Source organism: Lates calcarifer, linkage group LG10 (genome assembly GCF_001640805.2).
Source record: "Lates calcarifer isolate ASB-BC8 linkage group LG10, TLL_Latcal_v3, whole genome shotgun sequence".
In the NCBI taxonomy this organism is placed as follows: Eukaryota; Metazoa; Chordata; class Actinopteri; family Centropomidae; genus Lates; species Lates calcarifer.
The window spans coordinates 19163869-19179050 of NC_066842.1; the positions used below are offsets into that span (position 1 = coordinate 19163869).

General features: G+C 42.7%; 1 protein-coding gene across 7 annotated transcripts in view; it reads left to right on the plus strand.

Annotated features, from left to right (window-relative positions):
• The window catches only part of srgap1a (SLIT-ROBO Rho GTPase activating protein 1a), a 79682-nt gene that overhangs the window by 61613 nt on the left and 2887 nt on the right, over positions 1-15182 (plus strand). For 2 of the 7 annotated variants that reach the window (XM_051073519.1, XM_051073520.1), the window contains exons 16-21: positions 1755-1860; positions 1986-2210; positions 3572-3651; positions 8286-8466; positions 10508-10645; positions 14096-14471. In XM_051073519.1, coding sequence (XP_050929476.1) covers positions 1755-1860; positions 1986-2210; positions 3572-3651; positions 8286-8466; positions 10508-10645; positions 14096-14471 — 1106 coding nt within the window. Of the gene's footprint in view, positions 1-1305; positions 1376-1754; positions 1861-1985; positions 2211-3571; positions 3652-8285; positions 8467-10507; positions 10646-14092; positions 14548-15182 lie in introns of those variants that run through there. The other 5 variants (XM_018664067.2, XM_018664068.2, XM_018664069.2 and 2 more) reach the window with 4 other exon arrangements.

The window sequence follows — 15182 nt, forward strand, 5'->3', positions numbered from 1 at the left end:
AAAAAAACATCCATCAAATTAAACTCATCGTACAGCTCTTTCATCAACAGAATGGCTCTGGCTTCTTGTTTTGACACTGTGTCTGAATGCTAGTCTGTGGTATTTTGTTGGGTACTGAGTGGGTTATTATCTGTCATATGTGGCACCAAGCTGGTCATGCTTACAGGATGATGGTGGAATGTTAAATATCCACAGAACTGAGCAGCACTGAAGTCCTCACAAGAATAGTCACATTGTCATTTTACTGAGTCAGTTCACATGTCAATAAGCTCTTTGTGTGGCTTTTTCTGATCTTTTAAGACATGACGAGGGGGGGGGATTTTTAACTCTGTTAAAGAACAATTGAACGTGCACAGAGTCACACGGACGCAATGTGTGCTCTGATGCCTTCTGCAGCTTTGTATGTGTGTGCGTGTGTGCCATGTGTACTTGTGTGTTTTACCATTCACGCAGGCTTTTCTGTGCTTGTGAGTGTGTGAAGTGTGTCTGTGTGTGTTTCCTGGGTGTACTTTTACACATTTGTACAAGATGAGTGATGGGGATTCCCTGTTTACATTCCCCAGCTCAACATGCCAGTGATTGCAGTGTGGGCTGAACGCCCAGCAGTCTCCATATTAAAAAAAACCCCTCTGCTTATTCCATATGGAGCAGCTCAGACCAGCTAAGAGATCAGTTTTCCCTTTAACCACTCTCAGTTGACTGTGTGTTTTTTTCATCACAGCAGCGTACTGGAGCTCCCGATATCTTTTATTTTGTAATTTGCAGTTGGGATGTTTTGCACAGGTGTGCTTACACAACTGTTTGTAGATGATGTAGAGGCGTTCACTGGAGTAAATCTTTAAACGCTGTCTTCTGAAGTGCTCTGGAGCATCCCAGAAATCCTAGTTAGGTATTCATGAAAAATGAAATACATCATAAGTATCCCAGAAGCCCAAATCCCAGATGGTACAGAGTGGCTGGAGGGTGACAGGACTATTTTTAGCAGCCAGCACAGCCCCAGCTCAGCCAAATAGAATAGGCTGCCTCAAGTGCCACAGTGGAACAAATGAGATTGTAATGAAAGACATAAAGGTTGGCATCCTCCAGTATTTTAATAAATCACAATATGAGAAAGATTTAGAATGTTTTGCCTCCGTATAAAGTTACAACAATGATCCTGTTGTTAAGTTTATTGTGAAAAAGCCACTCTCTTGTCAGTAACATGCTCAATTCTGCAAGGCAGGGAAAAAGGAGTGAAAGATTGAGGAAAAATAGAAATTTAGACAAAACAAAACAGGAAAGATTACTTGTCGTCCTTGTTGTCAGGTGCTAATGAAGAACGCTGACTTCCTTCTTTCTCTTCCTCTGTGGTGTCAGCAGAGGAACACAGGCTGAGGTAAAGGTCACTACCAGAAAGTTAATGTATTTCCTGTGGCCTCTATATATACACACACACACACACACACACTTAACATATCACTGCTCTTTGCTGGTCCCTCAGAGGCACACAGTAATTGGCTTAGCTTCGATATGCTCTTGTATTTATCTCCTGGGACTTGTGTGATGATAATCAACACGTGGACACCATCAGATAGATACATGGTTTTCATATATAGATTTGCAAGGAGGTGCATTTGATCTGAGAAGTGAACGGACCAAAATGGACCCCAGATGTCATACTACCGCAGAACTGACTTATTTAATGTAGTATTTTTCTTGTATTACAGCGTCTTCTTCTTACCATCATACCCTCTGTCATGTTTTGGCTGCTTTAGGAATAGACAACCTGTACGAGAGAGCACTGTACATCCGTAAGATCCTCCTGACCATTCCCAGATCAGTCCTCATCGTCATGCGCTACCTCTTCGCCTTCCTCAACCAGTAAGTTTATGGATGTTAACCAATAAATATATCTTATAAGGCTTATAAACATCCACTGCTATGTTTCTCATTTGGCTATTTCTTTCTCTTTTCCTACCTCTCTCCGTCCTTCCTTCCCTCTCCAGTTTGTCCCAGTACAGTGACGAGAACATGATGGATCCATACAACCTGGCCATATGCTTTGGCCCCACGCTCATGCCCACGCCAGACAGCCAGGACCAGGTGTCCTGCCAGGCCCACGTCAATGAGATCATAAAGACTATCATCATCCACCATGAGACCATCTTCCCTGATGCCAAAGAACTGGATGGGCCCATTTATGAGAAGTGCATGGCTGGTGGAGACTATTGGTGAGGAATGAGAAAATACACAAAGTTGTATTTTTATGGTTGTTTCTTGCTCAGAAGAGGACACACAACTTTCAACCTGTGATCTCTCACTTACATAGAACACTGTGGAGCCACTGGGCTGCTCTGTTACTGGTGTCTGAGGGTCAAGTCGTAGGTTATCCTGGATTTTAAAAAAAGAAAGAAAGCATTCTGATGAGGTCACTTCATCCAGCTGCACAGCTTTTCTAACTGAGATGTAGGTTTTAGAGTCAGACAGACGCCAATGGTTTCCTCATTCCATTTTTTTTTTTTTTTTTTTTTTTTACTGTGAATGGAACAAAGGCACGCAGCCAAACCCTCTTCATTAGGGACTCACTCAACATGCAGGTATGCGTGCACTCTCTGCACCACAGCTGTGTCAGTAGTATGTCAGTGTAGTTGATATGAGTAATTACACTCACCAATTAGGTGTCTGTGGTTTAGGAACCTGACAAGGTAGAGCATGTTTCAGTGCTGGCTTTACATGGTGGACTGCTTTCTAGGTGAGACAGGCTGAAACAATCACTGTAATTACCATCATCACAGCAGGAGGGAACAGAAAGAGGTCACCTGACAGGGAGGGGATGATTAGGGCACACACTGGAGTCAAACAGATCAAACCTTAAGGCTCTTTGCCAGCTTCACATCTGCAAGCAGGACTTACCAATTGTTTCTTCCACTCTTTATTTGTCCCTGTTTCTCCTTTTCTATGCCCCCACATCACCACAGCCTGACAGGGACTTATCCCTGGCTAGAGCTAATCACCTATCTCAGCACACGACCTTGTCCCACCAGGGAGGCTCATGAATCCCTGGGGAGATTTGTTGTCTTGGCTGCCTCCCTTTCTTGCAGAAGAGGAGGTGGCTAGTGATATGTTAGCATGGGAGGAGACACTCACTTCCTGGCAAGGGTAATCTGTGGAGATGTGTGTGTGTGTGTGCTGGGCATTACTGCCAGCTCCCTCAGCACGACGCCAGAAGAAGACCATTTAGAAAGAGGCCCAACCACAGATAGAGAATCTAAGCCTCTCACAGAATACTGACAATGACCGCTGTTTGAACTTCCTCTAGGTCGTATTAGTTGTAATTCTCCTCTTCATCTTCACTGGAATGATATTTGGCTGTTGAGATTTGAGGAGTAACCTTTTTTTTATTAACAGAATTAGGAGTTTATTCCAAGTAGACAAGTATTTTTTTTTTTCAGGAAATAAAAGAAAAAGGAGTGAAACCACACAACAGGGAAAAATTCAGTGTTTTTGCCTGTTTTTAAAACTGTCCCTTAACCTCTGACCTTTCACCCCCGTCATGGCTGTGACCCTGATGGTTTGCATTGTGTCTCCACAGTGAGAGCCCCTACAGTGAGCATGGAGCCCTCGAGGAGGTAGACAACGAAGGAGGGACAGAGACTCACACCAGCGAGGATGGTGAGTGCCTATACAAACATGTCTGCATACACAATCACACAAATAACTGTTAAGCTATGCACGGGAACTTGTCACATTTACACACACGTGTAAAGTAAAATGCCACGCTGTCCCGTCCATATACTTCATCCAGATTCAAGCTCTCCCTCGTGTCCGTGGTGTTGCGATGGTTAAACCCAGCTCTCTGCAGCTAATCCTGCCTTTCAGCCTGTTAAATGCAGTAACCTTGAAGAGCCAGGGAACTGGGCTCTCAGTGACGGACAACCATTCATATTCTAATGCTGCTTTTCCCTTGGGGCTTTGGGACATCTCCACATCCCCCATTTGCAAATTCCATGGTGGTCTTCACCCACTGGACCCCTTGGGAGAGAAATTTTGTTTTTGAAGGGTTACAGCCTCGGGTTAAAATCTTCAATTCCCTTGATTTTTTTTTTCTCATTACTCTGTGAAAAATCTGTGTTATAGTAATTTGTACAAGAATAGCACATGTATGGAGTATGTCAAGAGTGTCAGGTTTTAATAGCTTTTCAAAAATTATATGGTCTGTGTTTTCTCTACATTTAACTACATTTCCATGTGTCCAAGAGAAATATGAAGAAATTAAATTTAAAAAAAACAAAAACACCAGGCTCATGTAGACATTGGAGGAAATGATAGACGTCTTTCAGACCAGGGTGGGATACACTCAAGTAGTGTGATCAAACATGTGGTCCTTTGTTTGAGTGGAATGGATACCAGTAGGTCTGGTCCAAATCAAACAATGACTGAGTTACATGAAACCAAAATATCAGACAGGATCAGGCATTGGTGTTTAACTTTCAGAGAAAAAGCAGAAAAAGACAATAAAAGTTCAGCTCATTAAAAAGTGATAAATATCCCTGACAGAGAGCTGACCAGATGTAGACAATGTGAGCAAAAAAGAATCAACCTATAGTTGAGCTAAGTCTTCATATCTTACCTTGGTAACAGACTTCCCTAAACCTGTTTCCATGGTGACAACCACTGCCCCAATCCTGTCTCCTTTTCACACCCTAGAGACAATTTTTAGGGGCTCGCCGTCATCATTCATCATCTGTCTCCATAGACAGAGTTTGGAAATATGCTTAATATCTCCTCATAACGTCAGCTGTTAATCACTGCCGCTTCCAAATTAAAGTCATCATCTGGACGTCCTCTATAACTAAAGAGGACGTCTGATTAGAAAGGGAAACTTATACATGTGAGGATTCCCACTGTAAAACACAGATGGCAGCGATCAACTCTTTGAGTAATTAACGGAAGATTATGTTTTCCAGAAATCCCTCGCTACCATGGTTTTGTTCCAAAAGCTTTTCTTAGCGGACTGGGAGGATGTCCGCAGAGTCCCTCCCTGTGGAGTCTTGAACTGTGGTCAAGTTATTGTCATCAGTTATTTTTAAATCCTCATGACCTCATTTGGATTTCAGACACAAAAGCAAACTTCTTTTCCTGTTCAGTTACCAGCACTCGACTCTGCAGACTGAGGGATATATTTTTATTCTCTTCTCAAAGCTCTGAGTGTGTTTCCCCTCTCTGTCTTCAAAGTAAGTAGGCTGGAGGCAGACAGACAAAGAGAGAGGATAAAAAGTCATTCCACGTTGGTCTAAGTCACTGTCCGGAAATCTTGTCTCAGCGATGCAACCTCCTTGGAGTGTGTTAGCACTCCGGTCAGATTTACATACACAGCACACACACAAAGTAAAGCAGTGTGACTCTGATGTTGGAGGACAAAATGAAGAGGAGGGCATATGTGTCAATGACATCATGCTAGATCTTTTTATAAAGCCTATGCTCAGTTTGTGCCTCATTTTCGTTACATTTGAGTCACAGAGCTAACCACCCAGAAAAATATATACTCAACAAACTTTGAAAAACGAAACACAAGTCATTTAACAACACTTACAAAGAATGTATTTTCAGAATACAAAGACTTTTCTAACCCTCTGGATGAAAAAATATTCCACAATGAAACCACTTTTCAATTCCTAGTTTGCGCCTTTTTTTTCTAAACAAAGATAGTTGCACAATATGAAGGTGAAGGTGAACCAAACTGAAAAATATTATCTGTTTTATTAGTACATACTCATGGGCTTTTCTGGCATTTCTGGCTTCCTGGATTAGGAAATACAATCGTAACTTGAGAACCAGGTTAAAAAAAATTTCTTAATGCAGCAGACTGAGGGTTAAAAGACTCTTCTTGGATTCTGGACATTCCTTCAGAACAAGTGCTATTAAACGACCTTCTGATTTCACCAGGTGTAAAATTTACAGAAAATCAGAATCAGAATACCCAAGACGCACTAGCTGTGGCTAGGCTTTAGAAAACATCTAACGCTACACCATCTACCATGTGTCTTATAAGTCATCCTACACAATTGATCCTCCACCTCTATTCTTCACACCTGATTAAAGCAATAATAATATTACTAACTGAAAGGCACAAACGGGGGCTGTATTGAGCCATACATTGTCCCAGTGTCAGTGTATATCTGCTCAGGGCAGATGCACATGACAGTCTCATGGACCGTGGCTGTCATGCAGGGAGATAAAGTGTCTGTTTTCAGAGTGGCATTTCTCGCACACCATCAATACATTGATGTCCTATCTTCTGGTAAATTCGCTACAAGGTCAGAGGTGAACTAACTGGCACATTGATTATATATCACTTTGTAAGAGTACAGCAGGATGTCCTTGTTGTCAAGTGCCCCAGCAGGCATACTGTATATATTGGTTTACACATGTTAAAGGGCAGGCTGTTATACTGTACAGGGAGAGTTACTGTTTTCCCCACTCCCAAGTATAGCACAGAGTCTCCTGCTCCTTTAGATTAATATTTATCTTCAGAGAAAAGTGTGGATAGAAGAGAAAAAGAAAGAAAAGAAATCTCTTGTATTGATCCTAACCATATCTCATACCAGGCTTATTCTCCCCTATTTCTATGTATGAACATGGATGTAGAGCAACATCCACTGCGACTCCGCTCCACTGGCGTGTGTAAGACATCTGACAGTTCGTATCTCTTACACCACAGGCCTCCAGCTCTCACAGTTCAACGTTTCTTTAACTCCAGTCGCAGTGTGAGAGAGTGTGTGCGCGTGTGCAAACCTCAGGTGGTTGAGTCTGAAGCGATTCTCAGTTATAATTGCACAACATGACAGAGGGGATCCTTTACCTCACTGAGATTTGAGTTTTTAGCCTGCTGCTTTCAGCCACGTCACTGCAACGCTCGTGTGTGTGTCTGCCTTTGGCAGAGATGTTGGACAAACATTTATAGACCTAGAGGAGGATGGATGGATAGGTTGAAGTGAGAGAGATGGAGATGGAGAAAATAAAGAGATGAAGAGAAATCCCCTAGACTGATAAGGGTGCTGTCAACTTTATTAACAACCTTGTCCACTGCAGTGCAGCCCAATTAATTCAGACAGTAAATTCCTGCTTGTCACATTTCATTGGAGGCACATTACATCCACCCTGTCAATCCTGACAACCCAGTGATGCAAGAAAGGTGGCAAGTTAAGGTTGGGGGAAAAAAACAGAATAAAAATAGATGAGGTTGAAAAGGACACTGAGAGAGATGAAGAAACCCCCTTTCTGCTCAGGATCATGGCTGTATTTCCTCTCTCACGTGGCCTCTCTGCTCATTTGGGAATTACTTTCAAGCTCCTGTGAAAGATATATCATGATGGCTTTTCATGGCCGATACAAGCTTCAACCATTTACTCTGTTCCCTTACCTACCGGTGTATATATAGAGAGACTGTGTTAGGGTGAGGCTACGTCTGTCCAGGGACCCCCTGTCTGACTTAAAGTGAGAAAGTGAGATGGGAGGAGGGCAGAGGTAGGAGTGAGGGAGGAATAAAGAAGCTATTTTTAGACCTGTGTTGCTGTAGTGCATGCATATTGGTTTGGAGACATGTACCTTTTTGAGCAGGAGAGTCGACTGTAGCTGTTGTTGAAACGACTTCTTCAGGATAAACAACAACATGAGACTGATTTTCAGTGGTTTAAGAGAATAGTGGACAGGGAGAGTGCAATCCAGTAAAAAGAAACTTGTGATAAGGTGTAATAGTAACTGCTCAATTTACCACTTATTAGTATTGTCTATAATAACTTTTTCTGGTCTTTCTCATGTTTAAACATTGTCACTGATCCAGGGCTCTATTTGTACAGCTATTGAGTAGTTATCAGCCCAATCTAATGATCCATACAGTGACTGACATGCCCCTGAGTCATATAGATCTCCTCTCACCAGTTTCTATAAATATCCTGCTAAAGCTCCTCTGGGCTTGTTGTGGCCCTGGCCTGGTCTTGTAGAGCTGGGTTACTATTGACTACAACTAAAATAACAAACTGGCTCAGCACACTTTGAACACCATGTGCACTAAGTGAGCATCCACGTGTATAAACATGCCAGCATTAGACTGTCTCGCATCAGAGCCGATATGTATTGAAGTGCATGTACTGTATTGTCTATCTAGACTGAGATATTTATTTCATAATACTGCATCACTTGTACCAATCATTAAAATGTCTGCACACGCGATAGTAGCCACCTCTTCTTGATGTCTTTGCCCTGTCTGACATACCTGACCTGTCTAATCCTCTCTCCGTTGACAGAGGGCGAGCCCATTGAAGCCATTGCCAAGTTTGACTATGTCGGGCGATCTTCCCGAGAGTTGTCCTTCAAGAAGGGCGCCTCCCTGCTGCTGTATCAGCGGGCATCTGAGGACTGGTGGGAGGGACGGCACAATGGAATCGATGGCCTGGTGCCACACCAGTATATAGTGGTCCAAGACATGTGAGTGTTTTTATATGTATTCACTGTATCACCATGCAGACATATCTGTTAAACGTCAATCTGATTGGAGTATGAATTAAGGCTGACTGATAGTATATTGAATTCAGACTTATGTTAGAACTGAAGAGAACACTGTAAAGACATGTTACACTCTTATCATAAACATCACACTCTTATATTGCACATGGGATGTGTCTTTTCTTGTTTTAAATGAAAGCAGAAAAACTGCATCATGCAGTTTGTATGCACAGTGAATACTAACCAGTCAGATCACCTCTAATGACCTAAATTATTACCGCAGGCTGTTTTTTAAAGGAATAGTTCAACATTTATTCATTGGCTTGCTGAGAGTTTGATTAGAAGATTAAATACCACTATCTGTATGCTAGATATGATGCTACAGCCGGTTAGCTTAGCTTTGCACAAAGACTGGAAACCTGGTTCTGTCCAAATGTAACAACATCTGCCTACCCTAATTTTTAAGCTCACAAATTAACATGTTATTTCTTTTTTAATTTAGACAAAAACCGTGTAAAAAAAATGTAAAAACAACAAATCGCTGTTTTGCTTTTAGCTACGTTCCAGGCTGTTTCTTGGCTGGGAGCAGTGGCCGGGCAACCAGTGAGAAAGCTAGAGTATCCACGCATTTCCCAAAATGTCAGACTATTCCTTTAAGGTTTACCAAGTGCAAGTTTTGAGAATGCTCTAAAGCAAAAAATTCATGGTGCACTTACTTTCTACAATCTTGATTATTTTATCCTCAGGCTGCTAAACTAGTGCCAGCTCCAGTCAGTGTTAGAGCTGTGGTTTAAATAATAATCCTCCACTTCTCCCTCATGATATCCCTTTTGGTTAAACAGCACACTTGTCCTTGTTGACTTTGCTGTATAAGAGGCCACGGGCCATCAGTTGACTGTAGGGTCATGCATAGAGGACCTTCAGCCTTGTTTGTCCTGCCCGCCACCGTCGTCCCCACTCAGCTATGGCGCGTCCTACCCTCTCCAGGGTCCTTAACCAGCCCTTCTGTCACTGTCTCTGACTCTCAGCACTAACAAGCATGCACTCTGCCATGATGACTGTTGGTACTTAATGGACTGGATTCACTGTCTCGTTAGGACAGTAACAAAATCACTCCAATCACACTTAGTAGCTGGCCAACAAAATGGCCATTTAGAATGCCTTCCCCTCTTTCTTCTTCCCTTCTTTCCCTTGTTGCTGTCCCATCAGTGTGCCTCTATCAATAATTCACCAGGAGGGACACTGCTGATGGGGTGGCTTCTCAGTTAATGAAAGAACAAGGGAATTTACAGCTGTACGGGTTGTCCCCAAGTGTAGTAACATCCTGCTCTCTACTTTAGCAGAGCAGGCGTGTAAGGAGTGTAAGAGCATACAGGGTTACGATCTTCTCTTGTACCATAAAAGAGCCCAGAATAAAACATGTAGAGAGATGTCTAAGAGAGCACTTCAGCACAGGATGTCTCTTCTCAAGACTCTACTGTTGGGGTGTTTGAACTTTTTCATGTCTGTCTGTAAATTTTGTTTACCACTGCCTCTGCTTTAGAGAAGCACTTGTCCTTGCTCTGTCTCTGTGTGCATTCATGTGGATACACTAAATAAGTGCATCCACAGTGTTTTATATCTGCTAAAACACATCGTCAGAGGCAGCAGTGCAGCTCAGTACCTCTGATTGCTGCCACCTGACAGGCACCAACTGTACCCAGTATCCAGTCACACACCTCACTGAAAGCCATACAGCTGGCCTGTGTGTGGGTGGGTGTGTGCGTGTCACCACCACAGTGCATCACCAGAATACTGAGAGGCCCAGGAATATGACTCATCTGACTCTCTGGACCTTGGGGAAGAGAGTGAGACATGCTGACACACAGGAAACTGATATCAAATCCTGTCATCAAAGAACAGCGCAAATGTGAAAGATCGACTGATTTGCTGATTTCTATTTTTTATTTTTTTTATGCTGGTTTGCCTGTCACTTCCTCTTGCTCTTTCTATGTCTCAATGTCACTCTCTCTCTGTGTCACAGAGATGACAACTTCTCAGACACTCTGAGTCAGAAGGCTGACAGCGAGGCCAGCAGCGGCCACGCTGGGGAGGATAAATGCTCAGGAAAAGACATCAGCTCACCCACTGACACCAGGATCTCTGAGGCCTACATCAGCAGGTTGGTTTTCAAACTGCTCGATAACTGTGGTATATTAGGCTACAATATTGAAGTCTCTCTCTTACCCTATCTATGTGGGGCCTAACTGGGGCTTAAAGTTACATTTTATTTAATTTCCTTTTTTTTTTTTTTTTTTTAGGGCATCTATATAGATACAAAATTTTGACTATTGCTGCTGTTTTATACTCCTGGTGGGTTTTTCCAGGAAAAATCCTTGATTATATGGGTTTTGTGTCTGGCTGTATTGTACAGCAGCAGTGAGCTGTTTGGAAAGGAAAGATACACACTACACACACTACTGCTGAATAGCTCTGTCTACAGAAAGTTTTAACTTAATGACCTAAATATCTAAAGGAAAATATGTCACAATGCATGACAGAAAATGACCAAGTTAATCACACTCATTCAGATACTTGGACAGACTTTTTTTTAGAGAGATTTATATACTGTAAATACATACAGATTATATGTTGCTGAAAATAATGCTTAGCTTCGGCTTTGTACTTCATCGCAAACTCATAAAAAGAACAGTTTGATGGCATCTCTCTGGTTTGTCTGTTATATGATTGTCTTCCTGAGGGAAGCAGGAAAGAGTTGCACAGTATACACCAAATCTTCAGTGTTACATATGCTGCCTCCTCCTGTCAGTCTATATCCTCAGCCCACCTCTCTGAGCCTAATTGCCAGTGGAGGAATAAACTTCTCCCACTCTATTTTATTCCCAGCAACCAGACAGTTCCCATAGTAAAGCATGAGTCTTAAATACCCATTTCACATTGGTGCTTAGTCATCAGCAGATCATACTAGAATACACACACACACACACACACACACATACACACATACATGGAGAAATGGCACACACACACACACACACACACACAGAGGGGACACACACATATCCAATCACACCTCAGTCTCTTTGGCAGCGTCTGCTGGTAGTGAGCCAGTATTTTGTCTCCTGCTCCTCTCTTCATTGCCGCAGTTCTGCTGGTGGAGTTAGCGACCTTGAAACGTCTGTTACTGGCTCTTGCCAAACACATGAACAAATGCTATTTTATTCAGAGCCATACTCACTCCCCCTACTTTACTGTTGAAATGTTGATGATTCATACTAGAGGCAATATTTATATTTACAGGTATTTGTATGCCGATGAAGAACATATCTGAATGAATCATCTTTTTTTCACATCAGCCTTAATGAACCTCCTCTAAATCCCTACAATACCTCTCTACTTGTCACCAGCTCCCAGGTGATCCCCACCTCTCTCTTTTTCTCCTGTCTACCCTCCCACTCACTTTTCTGTTCTTCCATTCAGACAATCCTCAGAAGTGTTGAATCATTTATACCCTGAGCTTTATTTAGATTCTTTCCTCTCCTGGTGTTCTCAATCACCGACACCCTCACCAGACAGACCTCTTGTTGAGTTAGGCATCACAAAAATATCAGGTCGGTAAACAAAACAGTAATGTCTTTTTTAGTGACAAGTACTACAGTTGGTCGGCTTTCTGTTTTGATGAAGAGGAACTCATGGAATGTCGTACGATTTACATTATTAGTAGCCGAGGCCATAATAAACAAAGGGTGAGCTGTCAGTGTGGTGACAGCTTGCAGAGTAAAGTTGCACTGCCTGTTGTGCACTCTGTCCCAGAGGGGGTTTATGTTTTGAATGTAGACTGTGCCCCCTGCAGGTTATCAGTGGTTCCTGCACTTGTTTACTATTCCAGATTTCTCACTGCAGTCAGAAAAAAATATATATTTTTTCACCCATCAGGCACTGAGCCTGCACCGCTCAACCACTGAGAATTTATTTTTCAGTGTCTTACCTGTCATTAACAGCCATTAATGCTGTCAGGAAGTTTTCTTTGCTCATTAATTCATATTTTTACATTTTTTCGGCATCCATACCCAGAGTGTTTTTGCAGTGTGTGAGCAGGTTTGGGTTTGCAGAGTGTTACATAAGTCTGAATTGACTTTCTGACTAATGTAGATGAGTAGTTTCCTGTGATGAAATGATGGGTTTGAGGAGATACCGCAGCAGAGTGGCTATGCGGGAAAATCTGCAATTACATTCTCCAAGAGTCTCCCGGTCCTTCATATCCATACTCGTTATTGCTTTTTACTTAGCACAGTGATGAAGCTGCCTGTAAATCTTAAAGATAACGGCTGAGACAGCGTTTGTTAGGCAGACGTAGACTCTCAAATGAGACCATTTGTTTCTGGGAAGTGATTAAAGGATGAGTAATTCACTGATTGTTCATCATCACAAAGAACCAATAATGCAGACGGAAGACCAATTAAAATAGTTAATCTGACATGTATCAGCTTTCAGATGTTATTGATTTAATATTTCAAGTTTTTGCCATTTAGCAAAACATTTTATAAATGAAAAAAGTGAATACATAATAATAAAATAGTCTCTTTTTAACCATAATTTCATCTGGTTGTCTGAGATGTAATAAATATCACGTAACAGTATTATCAAATTCTAAAGATTGGAATTAAAACATAATTAAACAGTCATGCCCAAATATCTTTCAGTCATCCTGCTGCTACACTGCAAGTGCTGATAGTGATGATGACTGCTTTGATATAACATTAAAGTTCTGACTAGAGCTATTACTCATAAATATGCAGAGCCTATTGGAGCCATACTGAGGAGGATGTGCTGCTCTATTGGCCTTTTATGGAGCAATACACCTACTTTGAGGGAGTAGATGTTAACTGTGGAGCAACATCATGTACAACTCAGCAAGCGTGTGTGTCTAATCAGACACGTGTACATGCATGCTCAGCTCTTTCACTCTGTGTTTCAAATGTGTGTGTTAATTTAGGTGTGTATGGCCCTGTGCTGGTCCAGGTTCAGACAGAGGACAAGCCACTCTGCTGAAGCAGCTGTAGCTTCTCCCAGGGAGCCTGTTTTGGTGCTCTGAAGAACCACAGGCCTCCCTCCTCTGGCTGACAGCCAGATCCACTCTACCTGCTCTCCAAATAAGTTTATCAGAGGCACTGACATCAGGGTTCCTCTAACAATACTGATATTTGTTTGTTTTTCCCCCAGAGTGACAAAAGTTTTATGAGGATTCACTATAGGCAACAGATAATGCAGCTTGCCTACGTATTGTAATATTAACCCATGCACATCTAATTTATGTTTTAAATGAAGCTCTTAAATATATTGAGTATATTCAATCAAGGGCTGAAATTGTTGAATACATAGCAGGTAATCCAAAAACAAGGCTGTTTTTCTTAGTTGCTAAAAAGTCTACATTTGGGAAGTGGAGAAGGTGGCAAAATAACAGTACTTAAAAAAGGAAAAGTGCAGTGATTGGGTGTGAAGCATGTGTTAAAAGTGTTAGAAGATGCCTTTTTCTGTTGAAAGCTGTAATGCTATGAATAAATATTTCCATTTGATGTCTCCTCTCCATCCCGCTCATCTATCCCAGTAGGCACAGGAAAAGATCAGAGCCACCGTCTCGACGGCCCCCTGCCCGCCCCAGTGATGTCCACTGCATGGTGCATGCCTCCCAGCAGGGTCATGGCGGACATGGCGGCACCCCAGAGATGGGCTCCCCAGTCCTAGGCCATTTCAGCCCACGGGACATGCTGCGGAGTCGCAACCACATGCCCATGGACAGCCCCGAACGGCGGCGCCGCACCGGCCACGGCAGCCTGACCAACATTAGCCGCCACGAGTCGCTGAAGAAGATGGAGAGCCCCCCGATCCGTCGCTCCACCTCCTCGGGCCAGTACACAGGCTTTAGTGATGCCCACCACCACCACCACCACGGCGGCAAGCCCCTGGATCCGGAGAGCATCGCACAGGTCAGCGCGGGACGAGCGGCGACCCGACCGCAGCTCCCTCCACCATCAAAGCCCTGCCCCGCCCTGTAAAAACATAGTCAGTCCCTGTCTTCTGCTTCCTCTGGCTGCAACTGTGTCCGAGTGCTAAATACACGCAAAAGACTGGCTTCACAGGCAGACAGCAGGGAGCATAGTCTGAGACTGGGACTCATCACTATATATTTGCTGTAGATTTGATTGTGAGCATACAAATTCTGTCAGATAATGGAAAGCTCCTGCAGAATATATCAGTTCTGACTGGTAATAATTTGTGCTGAAACACACATCCATTTCTTGCATCGCTGCTGATAGGAAGGTGGTGGCTCTAATTTGATTTGAATAGCAGAGCCATAATTGATGCTTGTATAGAGCCTCAGTTAGAAAGCAGAGGTCACAGAGAGCACTTTAAACTGTGCTGGGCTGTCTGTCTGCCTTCTGGGAGCATGCTCAGATGAACACATCTTGTCATCTCTGCATCTCCTTTGCTATCCAAAGTCATTAGCATGCAGAGGGAGAGGTACTAGTGCCAAGTAATACTCTACTAACTCTCTGCATGTATAATGCATGCTTGGTGTTTTCTTGAAAAACTGTCACTGTGGTCTTCTGTTAACATAGTTTTTTATGTTTCCTATGTACCTAACTCTACCTTCTCCTCTCTTTCGTGTCCTCTCTGTTTATTTTCATCTTGTTTTT